The sequence below is a fragment of the Monodelphis domestica genome, chromosome 2 (genome assembly GCF_027887165.1).
Source record: "Monodelphis domestica isolate mMonDom1 chromosome 2, mMonDom1.pri, whole genome shotgun sequence".
Lineage (NCBI taxonomy): Eukaryota > Metazoa > Chordata > Mammalia > Didelphimorphia > Didelphidae > Monodelphis > Monodelphis domestica.
The window spans coordinates 223,016,559-223,033,966 of NC_077228.1; the positions used below are offsets into that span (position 1 = coordinate 223,016,559).

The 17,408-nt window shown below is 34.7% G+C and overlaps 1 protein-coding gene across 2 annotated transcripts in view; it reads left to right on the top strand.

Annotated features, from left to right (window-relative positions):
• The window catches only part of ABCA5 (ATP binding cassette subfamily A member 5), a 182,831-nt gene that overhangs the window by 80,229 nt on the left and 85,194 nt on the right, over positions 1–17,408 (top strand). For both annotated transcript variants that reach the window (XM_056817224.1, XM_056817225.1), the window contains one exon: positions 13,479–13,648. In XM_056817224.1, coding sequence (XP_056673202.1) covers positions 13,479–13,648 — 170 coding nt within the window. The remainder of the gene's footprint in view (positions 1–13,478; positions 13,649–17,408) is intronic.

Sequence of the window (17,408 nt, forward strand, 5' to 3'; positions counted from 1 at the left end):
ATTGACTAGTACTTTGTCTATTTTGTATGTTTTTTCAAAGTACCAGCTTCTAGTCTTGTTTATTAGCTCAATAGTTCTGTCACTTTCGATTTTATTAATTTCTCCCTTAATTTTTAGGATCTCTGGTTTGGTTTTCTTCTGGGGGTTTTTAATTTGTTTGTTCTCAAGTTTTTTGATTTGCATTTCCAATTCCTTGATCTCTGTCCTCCGTAATTTGTTAATATACGCAATCAGCGAAATGAATTTTCCTCTAAGTACTGCCTTGGCTGCATCCCATATGGTTTGAAAGGATGTCTCACCTTTGTCATTTTCCTCAACGAAATAATTGTTTCTATGATTTCTTCTCTAACTAAACGATTTTGGAGTATCATATTATTTAATTTCCAATTAATTTTTGATTTGGTTCTCCGTGTACCCTTACTGATCAATATTTTTATTGCATTGTGATCTGAAAAGCCTGCATTTATTATTTCTGCTTTTCTGCATTTGAGTGCCATGTTTCTATGACCTAGTGTATGAACTATTTTTGTGAATGTGCCATGTGGTGCTGAAAAGAAGGTGTATTCCTTTTTGTCCCTATTTATTTTTCTCCATATGTCTATTAACTCTAATTTTTCTAAGATTTCATTCACCTCTTTTACCTCTTTCTTGTTTATTTTTTGGTTTGATTCATCTAAATTTGATAGTGGTTGGTTCAAGTCTCCTACTAATATGGTTTTACTATCTATTTCCTCCTTCAATTCTCCTAGTTTCTCTATTAAAAATTGAGATGCTGTACCATTTGGTGCATACGTGTTGATTAGTGATATTTCCTCATTGTCTATACTCCCTTTTAACAGAATATATTTACCTTCCCTGTCCCTTTTGATCAGGTCTATTTTTGCTTTGGCTTTGTTAGATATCATGATTGCAACTCCTGCCTTCTTTCTTTCAGTTGAGGCCCAAAAGCTCTTACTCCAACCTTTAATTCTAACCTTGTGAGTGTCAACCTGCCTCATATGTGTTTCTTGAAGACAACAAATGGTAGGGGTTTTGGGTTCTAATACAATCTGGTATTTGTCTACATTTTATGGTTGAGTTCATCCCATTCATGTTCAAAGTTATGATTGTCATTTGTGGGTTCCCTGGCATTTTGATATCTTCCCCTAGTTCTGACATTTCTTCTTTAGCTATCTCCTTTTGAACCAGTGATTTACTTTAGGTCAGTCCCTCTAGTACCCTCCCTCGAGATGCTCCCCTTTCTAGCCCCTCCCTTTTTATACTCCCTTTCCCCCTCCCCCTCCTTAATTTTCCTTTCTTTCTTGCTCTGTTGGATAAGATAGAATTCAGGATCCCACTGGATCTAGATGTTCTTCCCTCTCAGATTTGATTTCATTGAGAGTAAGGTTTAAGTAATTACACTTCACGCTCTCTTCCTCTCCTTCTCATATGAGAGTTCTTCCACTATCCTTCCCATATATATCTTTATATGGGAAAGATTATTCTATTAAGTCCCCCCCTATTTCTTGAAGTAAATCTTAGTGTTATCGACGGTTCCCCCCTTCCTTTTCCTTTCTTTGCCCCCACTTTCCCCAAGTCTTCTTAATACCCCAATGTTTCCCTATGCATGTTTCTTCTAACTACTCTTATGATGCATACAATTTTTGAGAGTTACACAAAACATTTTCCCCACATATTAATATATATAATTTGATGTAAATGTAGTCCTTATAGAAGAGAGTTTGACTTACAGAAAAAGATAAGATTTATCTCCTTTTCCCTTTCCCTCATATTTACCTTTTCATGTTTCTCTTGCTTTATGTGATTGGATATCAAATTTTCCACTAAGTTCTGGGCTTTTCTTAGCAAATGCTTGGAAATCTTCTATTTTGTTGAATGGCCATACTTTCCCCTGGAAGTATATAGTCAGTTTTGCTGTGTAGTTGATTCTTGGTTGGAGACTCAGCTCTCTTGCCTTTCTAAATATCATGTTCCATGCTTTGAGGTCTCTTAGTGTGTTAGCCGCTAAGTCATGTGTGATCCTTATGGGAGCCCCCCTATATCTGAATCTCCTCTTCTTGGCTTCTTGTAGGATTTTGTCCTTTTCTTGGAAGCTCTTGAATTTGGCAATTACATTCCTGGGGGTTGTCTTTTGGGGATTTTGTATAGAGGGTGTTCTATGAAGCCTTTCTATTTCTATTTTCCCCCCTTGCTCTAGAATGTGGGGGCAATTTTCTTTTATAATCTCATGTAGAATAACATCGAGTTTATTGTTTATTTCTGGTTTTTCTGGGAGGCCAATAATTTGGAGGTTGTCTCTTCTTCCTCTGTTTTCCAAGTCTGTGACCTTTTCAGTGAGATATTTTATGTTTTCTTCTAATTCATTAGTTTTTTTGCCTTTGCTTTATTGATTCTTGCTGTTTTATCATCTCGCTTTCTTCGAGGTGCTTAATTCTGGTCGTTAGGGACTGGTTTTGCTTTTCAGCCTTGTCTGCCCTTCTATTGGATGCTTCGAGTTCTTTTTCCAATTGAGCATTCTTATCTGTCAGACAGCTGATCTCTTTCTCCCCTTTTTCTTTCCAGGTTTCCATCTTTTGGGTAAGTTCCAGTTTGAGATCTTCCAGAGCTTGTTGATAGTTTCCATTTTGGGAGGCATGTTCTGATTTTTTTTTGGATTTCATCCTCATTCTCTTCTTTTCCTTGGGTACCTCCACCATAAAAGCTTTCAATAGTCACCTTTTTCCCTTTCTTCTTGGAGGCTTGATTTTAGGCCATGTGACCCATCCCTTTGGTGGTTTTATTCCACTTTCCTTTTTGGTCTGGGGTCTGGGTGATATGGGTGGGTTTTCTGTGAATTTAAGTTGCCTCAGACTAGTTCTTCCTAGCCTTAGAAGTTTCTTAGAGCTCTGGGCCCTTGATCACAGCCAAACTGCCCAGGTGTTCAGCTCTGCCCAGATAATCAATGCATGGTCCACCCCTGGTTTTAGCTCCGCCCAGATGCTCTGCGCAACCACCCTTATTACGGCTCCCTGGGCCCCCTGTGCTCAGTGCAGGATTCTCCTGTGAAATTGCCCTGAGAAGCTTTTTCTTGGAGGTCCCCAGATCCCAAGGACCCTGGAGTGCCTGTCCAGACAGAGATGTTCTCCACTCACTCGCTGTTCCAGTGAGCGCTCTGGTAGCTCACTCTGGTTTGGTGGGGAAGGTGGGGTGGGAAGGGCAGCTCAGTTCACGTTTCTGTGCAAACTTTCCTCCTCCTTATTATAGTGTGGAAATGTTCAAACCCCATGTACCTTCGCCTCTGTGGGATACTGGGGAGTACTGGGGAGTCCTTCTGTTTCTCCAAAGGTGATTTTTATGCTCCTTTGATGTAGTCTATTTTGTTCGGTGCCAGGGAGAGGAAGCGCGTGGTGTCTAGATTGCAGCCATGATTACCTAGAAGTGCCAGAAGTGGCATTTTTTGATCAATGGGTATGCATTGTTTTATAGCCTTTTGGGTGTAATTCCAAATTGCCCAGTTCACAACTCTACCATCAACGCATTAGTGCCCCAGTTTTTCCATGATATTTATTATTTTCCTACATTATTATATTAGCTAATTTGATAGGCCAATTTAATTTATTTCTCTAATCATGAGGAATTTAGAACATTTTAATTTGATTATTGATAGGCTTGGTTTCTTCTAAAAACTGCTTATTCTTATCTTTTGACCATTTGTCACTTAGAGAAAGGCTTGTATTCTTTTTCCCCCCACAATATGGGACAGTTTTATTACCACACTGTAAATTTAATATACATTCTACTTTAAAAAAAATTTTTGATATTCAAGTTTTATTTTCCAGGGAGTGGGTTATCCATTTATTACCACACAAAACATATTGTTCATTTTTTGTAAGTGAATAATCTTATATAACCCAAACCCCAAAACATATACCCAAATAAACAAGTGAAAATAGCATGCTTTCTTCTGCATTACTATTCCAACAGTTGTTTCTTTGGAGGTTGATAGCATTCTTTGTCATAAATCACTTAGAATTGTCCTGGATCATTTGTATTGCTGTTAGTAGCAAAGTCTGTCACAATATTTTTTTTTATTTTATTGAGATTTTATTTTTGCTTCCTAGGTGCAAAATGCAGCTACTTCTACACTTCTAAAGGAATGCAAATGTTGTATGCATCTCTTAATCTTTTTTTTTTATTTGTAATGAATTTATTTATTTATATTAAATTGGTCAATTTTGAACATTTTTCCCTGGTTACAAACATCATTTTCTATTCCTCCCTCCTCTCTGCCCAACCCTCCCCTCCCGTAGCTGATGCACAATTCCACTGGGTATTACATGTGTCCTTAACCAGAATCCATTTCCATATTGTTGGTATTTGCAATAGGATGTTTATTCAGAGTCTATATTGCCAATCGTATCCCCCTCCACCCATGTAATCAAGCAGTTGTTTTATCTTTGGTGTTTTTACTCCCATAGTTTTTCCTCTAAATGTGGATAGTGCTCTTTCACAAACATCCCTCTGGGTTGTTCAGGAACACTACATTGCCACTAATGAAGAAGTCCATTACATTCCATTGCACCACAGTGTATCAGTCTCTGTGTATAATGATCTCCTGGCTCTGCTCCTTTCACTCTGCATCACTTCCTGGAGGTTGTTCTAGTTCCCATGGAATTCCTCTACTTTATTGTTCCTTTGATCACAATAGTATTCTATCACCAACATATACCACAATTTGTTCAGCCATTCCCCAATTGAAGGGCATCCTCTCATTTTCCAGTTTTTTTTTTTTTTGCCACAACAAAGAGCGCAGCTATGAATATTCTTGTACATGTATTTTTCTTTATTATCTCTTTGGGGTACAAACCCAACAGTGCTTTGGCTGAATCAAAAGGCAGACCGCCTTTTATTGCCCTTTGGGTATAGTTCCAAATTACCCTCCAGAATGGTTGGATCAATTCCCAACTCTACCAGCAATTCATTAATGTCCCCACTTTGCCACATCCCCTCCGGGACTCATTACTTTCCGTTGCTGCCATGTGAGCCAATCTGCTAGTTGTGAGGTGATAACTCAGAGTTGTTTTGATTTGCATCTCTCTGATTATAAGAGATTTAGAGAACTCTTTCATGTGCTTATTAATGGTTTTGATTTCTTTGACTGAAAACTGCCTATTTGTGTCCCTTGCCCAATTATGAAATGGAGAATGGCTTGATTTTTTGTTCAATTGATTTAGCTCTTTGCAAATTTGAGTAATAAGACATTTGTCAAAGGTTTTTGTTATGAAGATTGTTCCCCAGTGTATTTCCCTTCTGATTTTGGTTACATTGGTGTTGTTTGTACAAAACCTTTTAAATTTGATATAGTCAAAAGTATTTATTTTACATTTTCTGACTCTTTCTAAGTCTTGCTTGGTTTTAAAAATTTTCCCTTTCCAAAGGTCTGACATGTATACTATTCAGTGTGCACATGATATACTTATAATTTCCTTGTTTACATACAAGTCATTCACCAATTCTGTTTATCTTGTTGTAGGGTGTGAGATGTTGATCCAAACCTAATCTCTCCCATACTGACTTCCACCTTTCCCAGCAGTTTTTGTCAAATACTGGGTTTTTGTCCAAAAAGCTGGGGTCTTAGGGTTTATCATAGATTGTCTTGCTGAGGTCACTTACCCCAAGTCTATTCCACTGATCCTCCTTCCTGTCTCTTAGCCAGTACCAAATTGTTTTGATGACCACTGCTTTATAGTATAGTTTGAAATCTGGTAATGCAAGGCCATCTTCCTTTGTATTTTTTTCATTATTTCCCTGCATATCCTTGATCTTTTTTTTTCTTCCAAATGAACTTTGTTATGGTTTTTTTCTAATTCAGTAAAAAAATTTTTTTTTGAAGTTCGATGGTTTTGGCACTAAATAAATATAAGTTTGGGTAGGATTGTCATTTTTATTATGTTAGCTCATCCTACCCATGAGTAATCAATGTTTTTCCAATTGTTTAGATCTAGTTTCAGTTGTTTGGAAAATGTTTTGTAGTTGTGTTGATATAGTTCCTGTGATTGTCTTGGCAAATAGATTCCTATTGTCTAAGGTGATTTTGAATGGAATTTCTCTTTCTAATTCCTTCTGCTGAAATGTGTTGGAGATAAATAGAAATTGTGATGACTTATGAGGGTTTATTTTGTATCCTGCAACTTTTGTTAAAATTGTTGATTATTTCCACTAGCTTTTTAGTTGATTCCCTAGGATTCTTTAAATAGACCATCATTTCATCCACAAAGAATGATAGCTTGGTCTCTTCATTGCCAATTTTAATACCTTTAGTTTCTTTTTCTTCTCTAATTGCTATTGCTAGTGTTTCTAGTACGATGTTAAATAATAAAGGTGATAATAGGCATCCTTGTTCCACTCCTGATTTTATTGGGAATGCATATAGGTTATCCCCATTGCAGATGATGTTGGCTGATGGAACCATCCACCATGGAGTCTTTTTGCTAGTATCCTGTTTAAGATTTTTGCGTCTATGTTCATTAAGGAGATTGGTCTGTAGTATTCTTTTTCTGTTTTTTACTGCCTGGCTTTGGATTCAGTACAATATTTGTGTCATAAAAGGAATTTGGTAGAACTCCTTCTTTGCTTATTATGTCGGATAGTTTGTATAGTATTTTGTTCTTTGAATGTTTGACAGAATTCACTTGTGAGTCCATCAGGCCCTGGGGATTTTTCTTAGGGAGTTCTTTGATGGCCTGTTCAATTTCTTTTTCTAATATGGGATTATTTAAGAATTCTATTTTTTCTTCTGTTAATCTATGCAATTTATATTTTTGTAAATATTCATCCATATCCCCTAGATTGTCATGTTTATTGCCATATAATTGGGAAAATATTTTTTAATGATTGCTTTAATTTCCTCTTCATTGGAGGTGTGTTCTCCTTTTTCATCTACGGTACTTTTAATTTGATTTTCTTCTTTCCCTTTTTTTATTAGATTGACCAGTACTTTGTCTATTTTGTTTGTTTTTTCAAAATGCCAGCTTCTAGTCTTATTTATTAGTTCAATAGTTCTATCAGTTTTGATTTTATTAATTTCTCCTTGTTTTTTATGATCTCTAATTTGAGTTTCTTCTGGGGATTTTTAATTTGTTCACTTTCAAGTTTTTGGATTTGCATGTCCAAATCATTGACCACTGCCCTCCTTAATTTGTTAATATATGAACTGACAGATATAAATTCTCCCCTGAGTACTGCTTTGGCTGCATCCCATAAATTTTGAAAGGATGTCTCATCGTCATTTTCTTCAATGAAATTATTGATTGTTTCTTTGGTTTGTTCTCTAACTAACTGATTTTGGAGGATCATATTGTTTAATTTTCTATTAATTTTTAATTTGGGTCTCCATACCCATACTGATCGTTATTTTTATTGCCTATTTTTACTGCCCTCCTTAATTTGTTAATATATGAACTGACAGATATAAATTCTCCCCTGAGTACTGCTTTGGCTGCATCCCATAAATTTTGAAAGGATATCTCATCGTCATTTTCTTCAATGAAATTATTGATTGTTTCTATGGTTTGTTCTCTAACTAACTGATTTTGGAGGATCATATTGTTTAATTTTCTATTAATTTTTAATTTGGGTCTCCATACCCTTACTGATCATTATTTTTATTGCCTTGTGATCTGAAAAGGTTGCAGTTATTATTTCTGTTTTTCTGCATTTGTATGCCATGTTTTAATGGCATAGTATATGGTCAACCTTTGTGAATATACCATGTGCTGCTGAAAAGATTGTGCATTCCTTTTTGTCCCTATTTATTTTTCTCCATATGTCTATTAACTCTAATTTTTCTAAGATTTCATTCACCTCTTTTACCTCTTTCTTGTTTATTTTTTGGCTTGATTTATCTAAATTTGATAGTGGTTGGTTCAAGTCTCCTACTAATATGGTTTTACTGTCTATTTCCTCCTTCAATTCTCCTACTTTCTCTATTAAAAATTTGGATGCTGTACCATTTGGTGCATACCTGTTGATTAATGATATTTCCTCATTGTCTGTACTCCCTTTTAAAAGAATATATTTACCTTCCCTATCCCTTTTGATCAGGTCTATTTTTACTTTGGCTTTGTCAGATATCATGATTGCAACTCTTGCCTACTTTCTATCAGTTAAGCCAAATATGTCTTGCTCCAAACTATAAATCTGATCTTGTGAGTATCTACCTTTCTCATGTGTGTTTCTTGTAGAGAACATATGGTAGGGTTTTGAATTTTAATCCACTTTCCTATTCCTCTACATTATATGGGTGTGTTCATCCCATTCATGTTCAAAGTTATGACTGTCACTTGTGAATTCCCTAGCATGTTGATATCCTCTCCTAGTTCTTTCCTTTCTTCTTTTTATATATCCTCTTAAACCAGTGGTTTACTTTTAATCAATCTCCCTAATCCCCTCCCTTGATATGCTTCACTTTGTTGTCCCTCCCTTTTTGTTCCCTTCTTGTTTTTTTTTGGGTCTGTTAAGTTCCCTCCCCCTCTCCTTCCCTCCTTTTTTTTACTCCCTCCCCCATCCCCTCATTAGTTTTAAATTCTCCCTTACCCTGTAGGTTAAGACAGAATTCAAAATCCCAATGGATCTAGATGCTCTTCCCTCTCAGAGCTGATTTCACTGAGAGGAGGGTTTAAGGATTATCTCTTAGTACTCTCTTCCTCTCCTTCTTATAGGTGTAGTCTTCCCCTCCCCTTCCCATGTGTAGCTTTGTGTGAAAAAGATTATTCTATTTATTTTATTTGTTTAAATATCTTGTTATCCTCCTCGATTCCCCCCACCCTTTTTCTTTTTTTGCATAACATCTTATATCCCTTAAAGCCCCAGTCTTTTCCTATGAGTGGTTCTTCTAATTACTATTACAATTAATACAATTTTTGAGAGTAACAGATAACATTTTCCCCATATATTAATATATATGTGTGTATATATATATATTATATATATATGTATGTGTGTGTGTGTGTATATATATATATATATAATTTGACTAATTGTCACCCTTAACACAACAAAGAAAAACATTTTTTTCATTTTCCCTCTTTTTCTTATTTACCTTTTCATGTTTCTCTTGCTCTTTGTGTTTGGATATCAAACTTTACACTTAGTTCTATTCTTTTCTTTACAAATACTTGGAAATCTTCTATTTTGTTGAATTCCCATACTTTCCCATAGAAGCATATAGTCAGTTTTGATGGATAAGTGATTCTTGGTTGAAGACCCAGTTCTCTTGACTTTTTGAATATCATGTTCCAGGCCTTGTGCTCCTTTAGTGTGGAAGCTACCAGGTCTTGTGTGATTCTCATTGGTGTTCTTTGTTATCTGAATTGTCTCTCTTTGGCTTCTTGTAGAATTTTCTCCTTAGGTTGAAAGTTCTGGCATTTGGCAATTACATTCCTGGGAGTTGTCTTTTGGGGATTTAGTATTGAGGATGATCTATGAAATCTTTCAATGTCTATTTTCCCCCTTGTTAAAGAAAATCAGGGCAGTTTTCTTGAATGATTTCTTGTGGTTCGATGTCAATATTTCTGTTTATTTCTGGTTTTTCAGGTAGACCAATGATTCTCAAATTGTCTCTCCTTCCTCTGTTTTCCTGATCCCCTTGTTAGTGAGATATTTTATGGGTTTTTTTTTCTATTTTGTCAGTCTTTTGACTTTGCTTTATTAATTCTTGCTGTTTTGCAAGATATTTGGTTTCCAGTGACTCATTTCTGGTCTTTGAGGCCTGGTTTTCTGCTTTATCCTTTTGATTTTCAGCTATAATTTTTTTTGGTTTTGTGCTATAATTTTTTGATTTTCTTTTTGAACCATTTCCCACTTATCTTGCCAGAAGGCTTCCATCTTTTTGATAATCTCCAATTTAAATTCTTCCAAGGCTTATGGACAATTTCCATTTCTTTCGGAAGGTTTATTTGGATTTCCTCTTCTGCTCTTTCCCCTGTAGTCTGTTGTTTTCCTCCATAAAAATTATCCAAGGTCAACCCCTTCTTGTTTTTCTTGGTGTTGGGAAGTTGTTCCGGGGCACTATTTACCATCACTATGTTTGTTTTTTCTTCCTTTTCCAGTCAGAAATCTGAGTGAGGAGGGCAGGCTCTCTGTGTATAGAGCTAGGGAGGAAGGCTTTTGCCTGAGGCAAGCTCTTGAATCTCTGCAACTGCGCTACCTTCCTGGGGGTGCCCAAGGTCTGAGCTTCCCCGCCTGCCAGGGTTTCAGGTGTAACTGCTCTCCTGGGTAGGTCTTTGGTGTCCTTAGCTCCCAAGATGTAGAGGTGCCCCTTGCTCACTCCAGAGGTGCCCTTCACTCACTCGCTGATTCTGGGCCATGCTGGCTCTGAGCTCCTAAGATCTGTGCTCCCCTGCTGGCCTGCCAGGGTTTTGAGTGTAACTGCTCTCAGGGGTAGGTCCTTGGTGGTCTTAGTCATCTCCCAAGACCTAGATCTGCTCCTTGCTCTTCTAGAGGTGCCTCTCACTCACGCATTGATTTTGGCAAGCCCTGGCTCTAACTCTGGCTCCATAGGTGGGGTGGGGGAGGGTAGATCAGCTCAAGTTTGGGTGGGAGCATTTTCACTCCCTTCTAGTGTGGAAATGCCCATATCCCATGTATCTTCAATGCTGTGCCCTACTGTAGAGTCCCTTCGTTCTTATGAGAATTTTTTTTGGGGTCTTTTTAGGTCATCTATATCGGTTGGTCTGAGGAGGGGAAGTATCCCATGTCTAGACTGCTGCCATGCTTACCTGGAAGTCCCTCAAGTCTGTCACATTTGATCATCCCACAATATTTCAATTACTGTCTATAATGTTTTCCTGGTTCTGTTTATTTCACTCTGCATCCATTCACATAGGTCTTTCCAAAATCATTCTGTTCATCATTCCTTATAGTACAATAGTATTCCATCACCATCATTACCACAATTTGTTCAGCCATTCCCCAATTGATGAACATCCTTTTAGTTTCCACATCTTTGCCACTGCAAAAAGAGAAGTTATAAATATTGCAAAAATAGGTCCTTTCCTCCTCAGTGGATTGAGAGCCAGGCCTAGAGACGGGAAGTCCTAGGTTCAAATCTGGCCTCAGACACTTCCCAGCTGTGTGACCCTGGGCAAGTCACTTGACCCCCATTGCCTAGCCCTTACCACGCTTCTGCCTTGGAGCCAATACACAGTATTGACTCCAAGACAGAAGGTAAGGGTTAAAAAAAAAATCTCTTTGCGATATAGACCTGGTAGTGATATTACTGGATGAAAGGGAGTGCATTGTTTTATATCCCTTTGGGCATAATTCCAAATTGCCCTAAAGAATGGTTAGATCAGTTCACAACTCCACAGGCAATGCAATAATGTCCCTATTTTGCTACATGACCTCCAGCATTTAACATTTTCCCTTATATACTGACCAACCTGATTGGCACAAGATGGTACCTCAGAATTGTTTTAATTTGCGTTTTTCAAATCAAGAGAGACTTAGAACATTTTTTCATGATTATTTATAGCTTTGATTTCTTCACCTGAAAACTGCTTATTCATATACTTTGACTTTCTCAATCAGGGAATGAGATATATTCTTATAAATTTGACTTAGTTCTTTATGTAGTTGAGAAATGAGACCTTTATCAGAGAAATTTGTTCTAATTTTTTTCTAGTTTGTTGTTTCCCTTCTAATCTTGGTTATATTGGTTTAATTTGTACAAAATTTTTAAAATTTTAAGTCAAAATTATTCATTTTACATATCACAATGTTCTCTCTCATATGGTCATAACTTATTTCTTTCTCTTTATATCTGATAGGTAAATTATTCTGTGTTCCCCTAATTTACTTATAGTATCACCCTTTATGTCTAATTCACATACTCATTTTGACATTATCTTGGTCCAGGGTATGAGATATTGATCTATATTGGTTTTTGCCATACTGTTTTTCACTTTTCCCAGCAGTTTTTGTTAAATAAGTTCTCATCCTAAAAGCTGGTTTCTTTGGGTTTGTCAAAAACCAGATGCCTATGGTCATTTACCACTGAATATTGTATATCTAATCTATTCCATTGATTCATCATTCTCATTCTTAACCGGTTATACTAGATTGTTTTGATGATTACTGTTTTATAGTACAGTTTGAGATCTGGAACTGCTAGACTACCATCGTCACATATTTTTAAAATTATTTCCTTTGATATAAGAGCTCTTTTGTTCTTCCAGGTGAACTTTATTATTTTTTCTAGTTCTGTAAAATAGTCTTTGGTATTTTGATTGATATTGCACTGAGAAAGTAAATTAATTTAGGTAGAATCATCATTTTAATTCTATTACTTTGGCTTACCCATTTTGAACAATTCATGTTTTTCCAGTTGTTTAGATCTAACTTTATTTGTGTGAAAGGTGTTTATAATTTTGTTCATGTAATTCCTCTGTCTTGGCAAATAGATTCCCAAATATTTTATATTATCTAGAGTTATTTTAAATGGAATTTCTCTTTCTATTTCTTGCTGCTAGACTTTGTTGATAATAGAAATAAATGTTAATGGTGTATGTGGGTTTATTTTGTAACCTGCGACTTTTTCTATGGCTTCTTTTTAAAAAACTAATAAAAATTTTAATGATATTTAAATAAGTCTGATTAATATAATTATCATAAGTAGATATAAATATATTTTGTCTGTTAATAGATTTTAACATGAAAAAATGTGAGAAAGCAGGATGAATTAGACTGAACTGGTGGTTGCTAAGTACAAGATATCAGATTTCACACTTTTCAGATACAGGTTTGTGACATCCAACAGCTTCATTCATCATAAAGATGAGGGGAAACTGGTCAAGGGCAAGAAGATGACATTGAAATATCTTGCAAGAAACTAAGAAGGAAGGCAAAACTCAAACTCAAAATAATGGGCAGTAGATATTACTTATCTAATTTATACTGAAAAAGAAACTAATGTTAAAATAGGGCTACTGATATCAAAATAGTGCAAATCCAGCACTCTTCTTTCACCGCTTCCACATTATGAAGAATTTTGTAATCATTTGTAATCCTCAGGGTGATCCTACAAACCAGTCTGTGATTTTTCAAGTCAAGAGTGATATGCTGTCTACTGCAAAATGTGTCTATGCATATGTGCATATACATACACACATGTATTTATATAGCAACCTTTTTCATAATATAATAATTATATAGGGTTAAAAACTTGACTTAAACATTTCATTTTTCCTCTTTCTTAATTTCAATGTCATATAATCAATTTTTATACTTGGAGCTGAAGTTGTATTGCCTGCTTAATTTTTCTGTAGAACTGAAAAATGTTTTTTAAAATCTTTTTACTAGTACCATAATCTGTTACTTTTTCAAATATTTTATACCTATCATGTGAATAAGATTTTTTTAAGACATCTTCAAGTAACCTAGGGGGGAAAAATGCCATGATTTTCATGTCTTTAATTATAAACATGCCTTTTTTTTTTTAGGTTGCTCCTGCTTTTAATTTTTCTCGCTGTTCAAGTTTTCATGTTTTTGGTTCATCATTACTTTAAGAATATTGTTGCTCCCATCAAACTTACACCAGATTTATATTTTTTGAAGCCTGGAGAGAAAACTCATAAATACAAAACAGGTCTTCTTCTTCAGAACTCAACTGGTAAGATTTGAGGTTCAGGTAGATTCTAACAGTATTCTGAGGTGCTTTTGAACTAAATATAAACTCTAAATAGCTTAAAATGAAATTAAATAATCTTGTTATTAATGAAGAGTAATTCATCAAATGACCATAAATCTTATTTGTAAATACCCTTAAAATTATTTAATATTACAATATATTTTCTGCATTCTTGGTGATATATTTTCCTTCACAATGTGGTAATGCCTGAATTATCTAATTGTTTCATAAAACCCCCAATTCCAAAATAATTGATATTTTATTAGGTATAATATTATTAAAATTAACTCTTTATAAACATTTTATGTAATATATTAGGTAGTTTATTTTAAAAACCAGAATATAATGAATATAGTTTATTGATTTAGGGCCATTATTAATACTCATAGATAATGTGTTAGATCATAATACATAGAGTCCTTCATGTAATATTGGAGCGGGTATGGTGCTACTCTCTCCTATAACATAATTGTTATGCTTCTGAGCCACAGTGATGACTTGAGAGGTAGCTGAGGCATTTGAATGATTTATTTTTGTCCTTTCTTTTCTCTTTTTTAAAAGCTCATGCAGACTGGTTGGCTCAATTGCTGTTTTTAATCTTTTCCATGCTTCTAAACTTTGGCACTCTCTTGTTTTTTTCTATCCCTTTTCCTTTTACAAACTTCTTTTTTCCTACCCATTTCCTCTTTTGTTTACTAATTTTTACCTAAAAAGCTAGAAAGGGGAACGTTTTGGTGGAAAATAAAATATCTTTTTCCGTTTTTTAGAATTTTTTTTTCAGTTGGGATGAATCCCCAATTTTTTTTTATTCTTTGGAACTGAACATGCTTCCTATCAACTAATGAAAGCACTTCTTTTCTTATTTTTAGCAAACAAAAGAATTATTATTTTCTGAGTATAATCTTTGGGTTTTCTGATCTTTAGTTATCCACAACTATTGCAGTTATTGCTCAGTTGCTTAAAAATGAAAAAAAAAACCAACCACCTTAGAGAATGTACTTATTTGTCTATCTGTTTGTTAATTTTCTTATCTAAATTTTTGATTCAGCACCATTAAAATTTTGGGATCTTCATAGAACTAAGATATTACTATACTTCATTTAAAAATTATGAAAATAGAATAAAAGTCTGATTACTTAACAGTGGACTTGCTTAATCTGTACTTCTTTCCCAATTGGGTGGAGGAAAGATGCTGAGAAATACTTCCCAGTCATGCACACAATCATATTAAAGTAGACCTAGGTTATCAGTGAACTTGTTTATTAAAAATAAGTATTTTCTTTGTTTCAAAGATCTTCATTGTTAGATTCTGCTGAATTAGAATGAAGATAAATTCCATTTATAGTAACAAAGTACAAAATTGAGCAGAATAGATAATGGTATGTAAAATTTTTTGATAGCTAAATGAATATGCAGCAGATAATATAGTAGATTGTATGGTTTATTATAATATATAAGAGTTCTTACCCTTTTCATTTTATGTTTCTTTTCATTCCCCAAGTTGTATTGTTTTGTTAAAAACATTATTAGTTAAGTTCAGCAAGCATTTATTAAGTACCTACTATGTGAAAAGTAGTGTGTTCAGTGTTAGATATAAAGGCAAAAAGAGTCTGTACTTTGAAATGACTTGCATTCTGTCAGGGGAGGCAACATGTTTGCAATTAGGTATAATATGTGTGTGTGTGTGTGTGTGTGTGTGTGTGTGTGTGTGTGTGTGTGTATTTAAAAGATTATTTTGAGCAACAGGCACAGAGGAATCATAATAGGCCTTATGTTATTAGGTTGAATGGAATTAGAGAATTTTGAGGGGTAGAGATGAGAAGGGAGAACATTAAGCATGAAAGACAGCTTAGACAAAGGCAAGGAGACAGAAGATGGAATGTTATCAGGAAAGCAAGTAGGGCAATTTTGTTCATTTATTTCTTGATTTAATTTTAAGTAAACCTTGATTTTGTGCCTGGACAAATTATTTTGCTTCTGAGGCTGAAGGAAATTTAACTTGTCTTATTCAGCTCAACAGATATTCAAATATTCCCTGTTATGTTGACTGTTTTTAGGTCACAAAAATGAAAAACGACAGTAACTTTTTTCTAGAAGCTGACAGTATAATAGTGGGAATGAGGTGCATATACAGATAAATTATAAGAAAAACTAGAATGTGACAAGAACTAAGGAGAGCATCCAAATTATGAGAAATATTAAGCCTAGGAAATCATAGAGAGCTTCACAGAAAAGGTGTAATGAGTGTAACCTTGAAGAAAGAGATTTGAACATGAGGAAGGAGGATATTTTATTTTTAAAAAATATTTTTACATGTCTATATGATTTTAATAATCATTTTCTTATATTTTGCAATTCATATTCTTTCCCTCCCAGCCACCTCTCACACCTCCCCCAAAGGCAGGTAATATGATATAGTTATACATGTGTTATCATACAATACATATTTCCATGTTCATCTTGTTGTGAAAGAAGACATATATCAATTATACTAGATAAAAATTCATGGAGGGAATAAACTGAAGAATAGTATGCTTCAATTAGCATTCAGACTCCTTCAGTTTCTTCTATGGTAGTTGATAGCCTTTTTTATTATGAATCCCTGGGGGTTGTCCTGGATTCTTGCACTGCTGATAATAATTCATTCACAGACTTTCATAGTACATTATTGCTGTTATTGTGTGCAACATTCTCCTGGTTTTGCTCACTTCACTTTGCATCATTTCATATAAGTCCAGGGGTTTTTTTTTCTTGTTATTGTCTTGTTTGTCATATCTTTTGGCACAATGTTATTCCATTATAATCTCATACCACAACTTGTTCAGCCATTACCCAATTGATGGACAATTTCCTTCAGTTTCCAGGTCTTTGCACCACAGAAAGAGCTCCTACAAATATTTTTGTATAAATAGGTTCTTTTCCCCTATCTCTGATCTCTTTGGGATACAGATCTTCTAGTGGTATCACTGGGTCAAAGGATATGCAGTTTTATGGCTCTTTGGGCATTGTTCTAAATTTCTGTGCAGAGTGGTTATCAGCTCCACCAACAGTGTATTCATGTACCAGTTTTACTGCATTCCTGCCAACATTTTTTTAAACCCTTACCTTCTGTCTTAGAATTTATCCTAAGTATTGTTTTCAAGACATAAAAACAGTAAAGATTAGGCAATTTGGGTTAAGTGATTTGCTCATGGTCACACAGCTAGGAAGTTGTAAGACTGTATTGGAACCCAGGAATTCTTATCTGTAGGACTGGCTCACTATCCACTAAGTCTAGCTGCCCCCCAACATTTATTATTTTCCTTTTTTGTCATATTATCTAAACTGATATATATATATATAAAATGGTATGTCAGAGTTTTAAAATTTGTATTTCTCTGATTAATAGTGATTTGGAGAATTTTTTTCATATAACTAAATATAGTTTTAATTTCTTTACCTGAGAATTACCTTATATCCTTTGATCATTTTTCAGTTAGGGTAATGCTTTGTATTATAAATTTGATTCAGTTTTCTATACATGTATTTGAGAAATGAGGATATTGTTAGATCCAATTACTATACATTGTTTCCCTTTTTTTTGTTTTCCCTTTTGATCTTGGTTGCATTGCTTTTGTTTGTGCAAAACCTTTTAAATTTATTAAAGTCACAGTTAATTATTTTGCATCATATATTCTTCTCTATGTCTTGCCTGAACATAAATTCTTTCCTTATCTATGCTCCTCTAATTCATTTTTGGTAT